The sequence below is a fragment of the Enoplosus armatus genome, chromosome 9 (assembly GCF_043641665.1).
Source record: "Enoplosus armatus isolate fEnoArm2 chromosome 9, fEnoArm2.hap1, whole genome shotgun sequence".
Classification (NCBI taxonomy): Eukaryota; Metazoa; Chordata; class Actinopteri; order Centrarchiformes; family Enoplosidae; genus Enoplosus; species Enoplosus armatus.
This window is the reverse complement of record NC_092188.1, coordinates 10,766,947-10,779,095: the sequence shown is the minus strand read 5'-3', so window position 1 is coordinate 10,779,095 and position 12,149 is coordinate 10,766,947. Positions and strand designations below refer to the sequence as shown.

The 12,149-nt window shown below is 41.5% G+C and overlaps 1 protein-coding gene across 1 annotated transcript; it reads right to left on the bottom strand.

The window, feature by feature from the left end:
* Positions 1-8,011: 8,011 nt before the first annotated feature.
* Positions 8,012-9,151, bottom strand: uts2r3 (urotensin-2 receptor 3). Its single transcript, XM_070912420.1, has one exon. It carries the CDS (start codon positions 9,149-9,151, stop codon positions 8,012-8,014), a length of 1,140 nt encoding a protein of 379 aa, XP_070768521.1.
* Positions 9,152-12,149: the final 2,998 nt, after the last annotated feature.

Below are 12,149 nucleotides of genomic sequence, written 5' to 3'. Positions count from 1 at the left end.
GTTGCTAGCCTCTGCTATGTACCTCCCCGTTTCCGCCTCCGGTTAATGTTGTTTGCTAGCAATAATACCACAAGAGGGCTCCAGACACCAGCACACAGTTCTTGTGAGCAACTAAAAGGTTCAGGTGTGGTGCTGCTGCCTCACCTGTCCTGCCTTTCATCACCTCCCTGCCGCCCTTGGTGAGTTTCTCCAGAGGAGCCGGCAAAGTTTCCAGTGGAGAGCTGCAGCTTCAAGCCCAAACAGTCCTGGACATTCAGTCAAGGTAAGTGTGAGCAACTACACTATCTACTTCTACTTCTTCTCATATAACTTTTAAAACACGTGTCACAGTTTTGTTTTTGCATAGATTTGTGCTGGCATTCATGAAGTTTTTGACAGAGGAGATCTGCCCTTTGTGTCCCTCTTTAAATACAAACAAATACATGCTACCATTTAGCTAAAAAATTTTCATTGCATGATACCCTGCCATTTTAAGATTTTACAGTAATACTTCTGAATTAAATGTGACTCACTATTTGCTTTTTTACATTATATAGACAACAAAATGTGTTTGTGATACACAATTTTTTTTTTTTTAATTGACAGGAACTGACAGGAAGATAGATGTGTTTGTGGCATGGTTAGCTTATTAGCATAGTTTCAACTCAAAGTCAAACATAAACTAAAGAAAAACAACTATTTTATGCAACAAAATAACAACTTCTAATAGGGCCAATATAATAATATGTTTCTGAAAACCTGTTCATAGCATTTTAATGTGACTTTAATTGTCTTTTACAAACTAAAAGCCCTCTTAACCTTTCAAACTGAGCTGTAGGCTTGCCGTATCTCTGTGATGACAGCCAGGCTCGGGCTAAAGGCCCTGTTTGGTCCTCAAGGCTTTGTGGATGAGACCAACATCCAGCATCCTGTACAGAGACAGACCACAGCATCATGCCTGCCAGCTACCAGGCTGTTCTGATGTGCTGGGTTACTCAGAGTCACTCTGGCAGGTACAGGTGTTCAGTTACTGACCACCCAGGAGCAGAGACATGGCCAGGAGGTGCAGGTTACTGTGGAAGGCGAGAACGCTGTGTGGGGGCAACATGGATCAATAGATTGAACAACCAGCAGCCCTAGTTGAATTTCTTTTGTTCTGTGTTGCGTGGTGTTGAAAACAGTCTGCAAAACTCTGCTTTCTTAAGTTTGATTAGGATCAATGTCGGTCATGTGTACGTAAGAGGAAATGGCTTTTTTTTTTTTTTAAAGGTGTGGTGTTAGTTTTCAATCACCACATTGGCTTTGTTCATGTTCATCTATTAGAAGTTATTTTGTGCTTTCTAATTAAAGAGTGGAAGTAGTGGATTGTGTTCAGTCCTTGTGCGGCAATTCAGCTGCCTTTTGTGCAATAACACTTTGTAAGGTTTGTAGTTATGTTTCTACTGAAGTAGTTGAGTTAAGAAATGTGATTTGACAACTGTGGAACCATTTTCAGTGAGCAGTCTGTAAATTTACGATTAATTTAGTAATGTTACACATTTCATCTTTTAAGGCACTTTTAAAGTGAGTTCAAGTGACCATTTGCAGGATTCTTTAGTTTTCTTTTCAAGTCAAGAGTTTTTGATCCTACGCCCCTGTCACTAAGACTTTACAGTGTGGGAAACTTTTTTGAAATTACATATTTCACCTTTCAAATGATCCAAGCATTTTAACGTCATGAAGAACCCATTCAACCATGGTTTTCTCTCTAAAAAGCTGCTCAGTAGCTTTTACACATAGGACATTTTTAATGAGTCTTTATGAAAAGTAGATTTTATATTCAATAATAAAGTATAAGTAAAGTTACAGAGTAGGACTTTGCATTACTATTTCCATCACTGTCCAAATGAAGCATTTTGAACTCTTGATATAAGATCGGATGAGCTTTTATAGCTAAAAATAGTTTGTATAAATTTAAATTGGCCATAAGCCTTGGATGTAAATAGGTCAGTATTCATAGTGGAATTAAAATCATATTTATTTTTAAGATATTTGCTCTTTACTGGGTGACCAGAGCTTGTGCTGCAGGGTTGAGCCCTCCGGACGGGAGATTTGCTCCCCTCTGGGGACACTGTTACTGGGATGGGTTAGTTACTGAGCTACCTGAGCTGGAAGTTCAGTTGGTGCAAAGACAGACAAGAGAAAGAACGTGTTGTGTAGTGAGACTCACGTGCAGCCATTGTATAGCTGTTATCAGCAGCTGCTGATAAAATCTTCAAGTACATGGTAATATGTTTGTACCAGGACAATAGTGCCCCAAAGGAATAACTATGATGAATGCTTGGTGTAGTTAAAGTAGCAGGCTGAGTAAATGCAAAAGAAAACTCTGAAAGAAAAACTCTGAAAGTTTGGACACAGTCAACATTAATGCCATTGGAGAGAGAAATTACATCATTTAGACATGGCTATGTGTATTCAGTAGGTTTCAGTCACTGTATCTTAGCTTCTTCATGTTCAGTTTTTGAGATGGAGCTCTTTGTATCTGTGGTGTTGTTTATCAGGGAAGATGAAACTCTACAGCGTCTCCTTCCAATGTGATGTTCAGCCTGTGGTGCTGCACACCATTATGTGGAAAGACAACGGCCAGGACTCATTGCTGCCACTCAGGAACACATAAAGCACATTGTCAGAACATAAGGAGCCTGGGTAGATATCCAGCCACTGTATTTAATGTTAATACAAGTAAAATCTATGGGCACCGTCCTCCTCCTGTCTTTGGTTACGTGGCATTTTCATTACTTGGTTACTATGCAAACACATGCAAAAATGTATTGAGAAATGTACACATTGAATTGGAAACTAGTAATTAAAAAAAAAGGATTGTTTACTCTTTATTGTTAGTGTGGAGCTGTGAGGGACAGAAAGGGAAAGATGTACAGGAACAGGGGGGCAAGTAATGATTTGATTTCAGATATGAAGTCTTTGTTTTTGTATTTCACCTGCAGGTGGCACTCTAATCCTAACTGTGACCCAAACACCATACTTTTCACTCTTCAGATAAGGAATCAATAGTGATGCTATGTTTTATTAACCTGTTGGACCAAACCGGTTTATACTTGAGGCCATGAACTTTAATACCTATAACTTAACTTTTTATTTTTATTTCCATTCCTTTGTTTGAAATACACCTTTGGCACAGCAAGCAGGTAGTCCTTTGGGATGTCTGTTAGTATTCATATACATAAATGGGCTGTACCTAACAGTTATTTTCATTATCGATTAATCTGCAGATTATGTTCTTGACTATTCAAATAATCGTTTGGTCTAAAAAATGTCGTAATACAGTGAAAAATGCCCAGTAATATTTCCGAAGGTCCAAGGTTATGTGTTCAAATGTCTTGCTTTGTCTGACCAATAGACCTGAACCCCAAAATATTCAGTTTATGGTCACACAAGACTAAAAAAAGCTGCAAATAGTCACATTTGAATACCTGGAACAAGGTAATGTTTGGTTCTTTTGCTTGAAAAAGGACTGAAACAATTGACAGATTGTTACAGGTTCATTCAATGAACATTTCAGCTCTAATAAATAACAGGCTACACAGGCTTTTGTTCTAATATTGAACAGTGTCATGGCATTGCGTAATGTCCCTCCTCAGCCATGACCTCCCTGCACGAACCATGGGGTTCCGATGAGTGAAGTGTCAAGAGGTCAAAGGTCGGAGGAGCTTTGACGCCTGAGTTGACAGGGATGACTGTTTACGGGCAGTGTGCCGTGAGGAGGAGGAGGAGGAGGAGGCAGGGGAGAGCAGAGAAACGGTATAACGCAGCGAGGGAGAAGGAGCGAGAGGAGCAGACGCGCCATATTTACTGTCTTTCCTAGTAAGAGCCCAAGTGTGAACCGTAATGTGTATGTCGGTTGATGTAACCTCCGGCCTTCAAGGTACGCAGGCCTGGGTCTCGCCTGATCCTGGCGGCTGACACGTAGGTGCGAAGTCAGGGGACGTGATGGGGAGGAGGGCGCCTCATGGTGGGGTTGCCATGGGTTGAACAAAGAAACACTGTAAGCTCCTAGAGTTCGGTGTTTGCTGTCAAACCAGCAATTACAAACTGTTTTTTTAAATACTGTGTTGACTACATGTGCAGGTATCATAAAACTTGAACGAGTGTGTTTAATACAAGATGCTGTGATGTTACAGATGTTGAAAGCTAGAAGTCTATTAAGTTGATCAAGTTCATGTTAATTCTGAGGCGTTTGAGTATGACTTGAGAGTTTTTGTTATTCTTAATGTAAAAACTTTAAACTGTAACATTATATAAGATGTGACCATGTAGAGGAATAAGAGAGTAGGCAAGGCGGAAAGTGTAGAGTGGAAAAAAGTGATTGAGAGAGGGAAAACAGATGGGAAGATTGAATTTTAGAGGAGGGCAGGCGGAGGAGGAGTGCGAAGGGAATCTTTTTTGTGTATGTCTGGAGAGAATGGGAGCCTCTTATACACCTCACAGCGTGAATTTGGCGCGGGCTGTGGCCTCGTCTCGTCTACACAGCGGGGTGCTTTCCTGAGTGGGCTGCCCAGGGGAGGGGCACCTGCAGCAGCCTCAAACACTGGTCAAGAGGAGAGCCTGACAGGCGGGGCGAGGGGTGCTGGGATGGAAAGATGCTTGGTGGTTCCAGGAAACGGACATGTGCTGGATTTATGAAATCCTCAGGTAGAACAGAGCGACACTCTCAAAAGAAAAATATCTGTCCTTGTGTTTTCCCATGTGGGCTGGAGTGGAGGAGGACACTGCCTGCAATCTCAGGGTGAAATCAAAAGCTTCTGTTGCGCAGGAGGACAAAAGTTATGATTGGAGCGAGTCGGCCGGGGCTGGCATCTACCAGCACAAACAACACAAAGTTTATAGATCGGCCAGCCTGCCAACTGAGACAATATTTTCCATCCATTTGGTTGGGTTGACCAAACACCATGTATTTGAAGTTTATCAAACACTCAGTCATCCCCGCAGACCTGAGGGAGGACTTAATCATCTGATATATTGAGTTTTAGGACACGCAGACACCCAAAACCTGTCCATATGCAGACTCAGAAAAATTGAACAACAAGCTCTCTGTGCTTTAATATCCACACTGCTGCTAAGCGTCTTTTTTGGAAAGGTTTCATCTTTACGCAAGCTACTCCCTCCATCTTCTGTCACTTAGGTATGACCCAGGGGTCCAAAAATCACCAAGTCTCATGATTTCAATCGTATATGGAGCTGGCTCTTTGTCTGCAAGAAATTCCATTTAAATGGACAAATGTGCTGAGAGGGCCTCAGTTGTCTGCGAGAGGCGGATGGATATTGCATTAACTTCACAACAGAAGCGCCCCCTGTGGTGTGACCGCACAGGGCTCTGGATAATAACTGCAGTGGGAACGTTATGCTCAGAGGTAGCCAGGCCAGGTAAATGGAAACACATGGTCAGCTCCACCGACTACAGAAGGGCCCTACACCCTCAGAAATAAGGGCATCACAGTGCAGAGAAACGCACGAGCTCCCTTGACAAATGCTTTTGGTATGTGTCTCTTCAACCTGTTGGTATTACCAATGCAGAAAAGCCCCGCAGGGCTTCATGGCTTCAGGTTTTCTTTTCCTCAGTTAATGTTCCTACATGTATGCACTTTATGTGCAAGTAAATAAACATAAACTTTTAAGTTTGCTTTCCTCACATAATTCAAGTCCCATTTTACTTTGCATTTAACATGAAATCACTCAAATAAACCATTACCTGGGGATTATGTTACTGAATGTCAAGTCAAAACACAGTTAACCACACTTAATAGAACTTAATGGTCCTTCTGCGTGATTTGGGTGAACAAAGACAAACACCATTACCCAGATATGTCACTTGAGACAGACTCTTAACAATCAGCCATGAAATAAAAAACGTAACCGATCAGTGCCACTTCTTTATCTGCTCTCCCAGTACTTCGTGTCAAAATTTCCTTGAAGTCTGGAATATTGTTTCCTCAGAGGACAGTATTGCTGTTTTTAACGTGTAGATTTAAATGTCGTTTTTGCCTTAAAGAGATTAATACTTAATACATTAAAGACACACAGTATTTGATTTACTTTCTATAAAGTTGTCTCCGGTTTTTACTTTGCATCAAATTTATTTTACATTTTAAATTTGCATTCAAAGAAAAACAACCTCACCCAGAAATTGTTTAATGGAACAATGTGGCAAATTCACGTTCACATTTTCTTATGGTTTACTTGGTATGTTTAGTTATTTATATGGAGGTGCACACTCTTTAAGGGAAAGTCCACATCCATCAGCACAGACGCAGACATGTTGTAAGCTTTATGAAGTAAGCCTATGTAAACAGAATTAGATTTAAACTGAATTCATTTTAAATAATGAGCTATTACCACTTAGCCAATGTCATTCTGAGTTAGATTTCTGCAAGATGTGATTGATTAGTTTGTACACTCAAATCTGTCATATATGTTGTATTTTAAGGCTTTTTTGTCTTTATTAGAAGTCAGCAGTATAGAGCAGACAGGAAAAATGAAATAAGGGGGAGAGATGGGAGGTGACATGCAATAATAGTCCCCTGCTGGACTTGAACCAGCACCTCGGGGACGCACCATGCTCATATGATATTAGCTCGCCCCCTTTTTGTCCCATCATCCCATCCCCTTCCTTACTCCTTTCTGTCAAACAACAATATTTGCTCATCTGCGTCAAAGAGCAGCAGGGTTTGCGATGCAGTACAGTGGAGCCTTTGAGTGAGACAGACAGAGACAGGCCGTTGCTACAGGGAGACACAGAAACACCAGCCAGCAAGTATATACACAAGAACAGGGAAGACCTGCGAGAGTCACTGACATGCTGACACAGACACATAAACAAAAGCATGAATACAACTCAAGGAATTTTGAATTATTGGCTCTTTCTTAAGCATACAACAGCTCTTACATCTGCTTTTCAGTTCCGTTCTGTCTCACTTCACCATTATTTTTCTCAGGCTTTTCTTCTCTTTCACATCTGTTATTGTTATGAACACCATAACGTGTGATCTTTAGTTATGTTGTGTTCTTTTTGCCAAAAGAGGTCACTTTCTCATCTTTTTCCCCAGTTAAAGATCCAATCACACAGTGAATTACAGAAAGCATACTCTTTATTCAAGGCTATATATATTATGCATTATTATAAACATCAGTTACAGTCAACACAAGTCGAGGCCATGCAAAGCACTGCATGATTCAAAATAATAAGTACATTTTAAAACATGTAGGTCGTGATTATAAAAAAGTCAGTTGTTTTAGATATGTCAGCGCTCAGGGGAAGCAAACAAAAGACTGTTGACCTGCTCAGACATAATTTATTAAGTCAACAAACAATGTCTCAGAAAAATGTCCCGACGAGGTCCCGACGAGTTACAACGGGTTGTTCAAAAACAAACATTTTCTTTGATAGTTCTCTGAAAACAAGCAGAAGTGCATCAGGGTTTTACTGGAAATGATTGTGCATGAGCAACATACAGCGTAATCTTACAGTATAATAATACAGTACAGGTTTTGTTGGAGGACAAAAAGTCTGTTCACTAAATAAACAATTCCTCTCCGTTATTAAATCTGTTCGGTTAAATGACTGCACAATTAATTACTGTAGTAACCACTTATGTTAGAAATGCCATTATATTTTACCATAGTCACACATATAATATAATTAAAACAGCAAATTATAAGTTTGTAAACTTGGTTATTACAGCAATTAAAGACACATTATTTGATATGACCACTGAAGTTTGGAAAACGTTTGCAGATAAAACATTAATTAGGTGAAAGATTGTCTTTTTGATTGTCTCCTAACAGTCCTTTCACAAAGCATCTATACAAAGTGCTATCGTTTGCTTAGTATTGTTCTGTGTCCTTAGTTTGCAGGCTAAGGATAAATCAATGGTCTTTGGTGCCTATTATGGAACTCATAAAGCATTCATATACAGTACCTTTTCACACATATGAATACACACTCACATTATGGTCTCTACTGTTAGAGACACACACACTACTGCAGTGGACTACTCTTACGGCAGAGCTGATTTGCTGATGTCAGCGTCTGCCGGTTGCGTCTTCGTTTTCCAGTCAATAGCGTGTAGAAGAATGGATTCACACAAGAGTTCCCGTAGGTCAGCCCTGTGAGGATACGATTCACTGTCACCTGTGTCCCCACTGGTACTGTCCGCAGCATGTCGGGCTGGTAGAGAGGCAGCAGCTGCCAGATCCAGAAAGGGAGGAAGCAGGCCCAGAAGGCCAGGACAATACCGAGGATGAGGAGCAGGACTTTTGGTTTGGGGGCACGAGGAGGACAAGCAGTGCTGCTCCCACTGGCCCAGGCTGGCCTGGTCTGAGACACCCAGTAAAGCCGGCCTAGAGTAGCATAAAGCGCTCCAATGGCCAGCCCAGGACCAAGAATGCTGGTGCAGAAGAGCACACTCAGATAGGCCTTGGAGCTCTGCTCGTCCCATGCTGGCACACACAGCTGGCCCTCCTGGTTCTCCCCATCCTCCAGGTGCAGCGTGATCATCATGGGCAGACTAAGAGCCACAGCCAGGCCCCAGGCCAGGCCTACACGCAGCAGGCCAGAGGAGTTGGAGGAGGAGGTGTGCAGCGGGTGGGCCACAGCCCGGTAGCGGTCCAGACTCATGGCGGTGAGAGTGAAGATGGAGGCGTGCATGGTGAGGAGGTCGAGGCTCAGGAGGAGGCGGCAGCCCAGCTCACCAAAAGCCCACCCGGACGCCAGGCTGTCGTACACGATGAAGGGAGCGGTGAAAAGGTAGAGCAGGTCAGCAAGAGCAAGGCTCAGCACCTGGAGGTGAAGGGAGGAGGAAGAGGAGGAGGAAGAGGAGATGGGGAAGGAGGAGGGGGAGGAGGAGTTGGAAAGGCAGGATGGTACAGGTACTCTCATTAGGCAGCAGGTTGGGCCTCGTCTTCTCCTACCTCTCCTGCGCCTCAGAAGGAGGCCGAGAGTGTACAGGTTTCCTGTAATGCCCAGCAAGGAGAGGAGGGAGAGGAGGGAGCAGAAGAGAGCTGTGGACGCAAGGCTGGGTGACGGAGAGATGGAAGGAGAGGAGGAGGGCACAGAGAAATTGGGGATAATAGGGAAGGTGTACGGAGAAGGTGGAGGCAAAGAGCCTGAGAGGTCCATAATGTGAAATAATTAAAAGTTTAGAAAGTTAAAAGGAATGCATCCAGTTAATGTTAAATGTTCAGTCTGTTTCAGATGCAAAGTAAAAGACAGAGAGGTGGGAGGTGGGGGGAGCGGGTCAAAGGGAAGAAACAGGTGGAGGAGAACAAAAGGATATTCTGTTAATTTCTATCAATACCTTCCTCTTTGTTATATTCTCTGATTTCTGGAGATTGTATTTGTTCGACACAAGGGTTAGAGACTACAAAGCTAAACTGATTTGGATCTCTGAGGTTGCTGCAAAGTGATTTATGTGACCTGTATATGTGAATCTTGACACCGGATAAAGAAAATAAAGTCATATAAACATGTAGTAGAAATGAAAATGTCAGCAAAACCACGATGGTTTATGTTTCAGCAGAAACCTGCTCTGGTTGGCACATCCTTTACTGTTTTATAGTTTCACAGGGAGCCAGCTGAAGCTGTCATGGTTTTAGTAAAATAATTGGATTTTCAGAGTAGGAGGGCTCCAACTGAAGACTGTAAATCCTGACTGAAACCTCCAAAGCCGGCTCCTTCTTAAGGTCAGCAGTTGGGCAACAATCAGGTTAATTGTAAGAGAGTTAACATGAAGTTGTTTCATGCCAACAAATTCTAAATTGTCAAATTTTAGTTTAGATTTCTGGGTTCTTGTTGTGCGTTTTTTTGCGCACCGGTGGTTTGGATGAGGACCGGTGCATGAAAATCTGCCGAGTCAGTGGACAGCGCAGTGAGGCGGACAGGACTGATGACTTCATTTAATACCTTTGAAATTTAAAGGATAAACAGACATTTTAGCCAGGAGTCTGTCAGAAGAAGAGGGCTGCGATGTTCGCTTTTTTTTTGTCAGTTGTGAGACAAGCCCAATACTTTTCATCCGAGAGATTGATGGTTTTCTGGAGAAATGTAATCTGCAGCGACATGAAAGCAGACGCGGGGTGCTGGAGTGACACATGTGACCCGGCGGCTCCGGGGTTAAGAGCTACTGTTGAACTGTGGAGGAGCAGCCAAACCCCCGCGGGGCTGCGCGCCTCCATACGTCCCCGGCTCCCCTTAAATAACAGCTGTGCGGTATTCATGGCGGGACCTTTCCTATCGGCAAACCTTTGCAGGAGAAGATTTCCATTATTTATTTAAATCCCCTTTAGATGTCATATGATTTTACAAAACAAACCTACAACCCAAAGGCGAACTAATTCCGTAAGCAGGCTAATTCAACATAACTTTGATAAGACATTGTTTGCGATAAATAAAAAAAACTATTTTAGGCCACTTAGAATATTTAGCATAGGCATCCACACACTTTAGAGAGAACATTGGTTTCATGAAGATTGCGATATAAATCGTTTAGCCTATACTATTACATAATGGCCTATGTTTGGACCCTGGTCCGTGCTGAAGAAAGATGAGCAATAGGCTTATAATTCACACAGTATTTATATAGATCTTGTGTCATATATTGATCAGCCAATAATTCGGCATATTTGTCTTTCTTAAACGTACCTTAGTTTAATCCCAGACGCTGTAAAAAATAATATTCCATGGATTTGTTTGGGGAAAAAACTCAGTTTCCATTCTGAAATATTTCCCCCTGAAGTGTTCGGCAGAAGATTAGGATTATTTATCTTCAGCAGGAGGAGGTGCAGGTCGGGGTGTATGTGTCCAAACTTTGTGGTCTGGTCTCTGCTGTCTGTCCTGCTCAGTGCAGCAGTCTTTGATGTGTCTGAGTCGAGGCGAGAGGAGTATGTGTGAGTGGAGAGGGGGTGGGATGGGATGCAGAGTGAGGGGGTTATCCTGCATACTGAATATTAATATTAAGTTGTGTTGGCCGCTTTTTCATTTATTTGAAACAGTACAGCAACAAAATATATAACAATGACCTTCCTAATCATATATTTCGCTCTCCAGCAATTAATAATGAAGGCAGCAATAACAGGATATTGCCATATTAAGTGGGATTTGTGGTTGAAATCTACTTGAAATGAAAATGTTTCAGATTTTTTGGACACATTTAATCCAAAAAAAACCCATTCACTTTATGGTAATTACAGTTTAGTTGCTTTAAATTATAACTGAAAAAGCCGACCCACAGCTGTGCTGAGTGGTGCTCTAAGAATGTGAAATACAGATCAAGCTAATATTAGTGTGTGTTTTGAATTCTTATATTTTATAGCCACATGAGGGAGGATTTACAGTAAGTTTGATCATGGTTTGATGACTCTCTTAATGGTTTCAATACCTTTGAGCCAGGCATAAATCTCACAGTGAACTCACTGCAAAGACCTTCCATGAAAGTCAAGAATCTGACCATAAATGGTATCAAAACATCATATTTTTGGCAAATAATCAGGTGCTGTATAAGTCACAGATATGGCCACTACATTAAGTTTTGAAAACTGCCTATTTATTGTGAAGGATTTATAAAACTTGGGTTTATCCAGTAATAACACTTTTAATGCACACTTTATGTTAGTGTATATAAAAAACAAAAGAATGTAGTGAAGAAGGTAAAGTATAATACACATAATTAAATGAAAGTCTTCATGGTTTTCCTATTTTTATGACTCACCTCTATTTTAGTCTCTCAGTAATAAAGAAAACCTTCTTGTTGCAATGCCAATGGCACTAAAAACAAAATGGTCACCTGCAGATCCAATTGGCAATAAGAAAGAAACAAATATTGAGTTGACTCTTGATAATTGTACATCAGTGGATACAGAAGCATTACAAAGGTTAAGACATGGACGGTCCCATTAGTAGAAGAATGACAAGTGATCTGTTTTGGTTCCCTTTTGGACTCCAGAGTGTTTTTCTTTAATATACAACTTCAATTTGTAATAAACACAGAGAGTAAGCTAGGGGCAGTATATATTGGATTAGTGGTTAAAGAAACCTGTCCTGCAACCAAAAGGTCATGTTAATCTCCTATAACAGAAACGAGTCAATCAAAAGCCAAACTGTCTTTGACACAGCTCTGTTT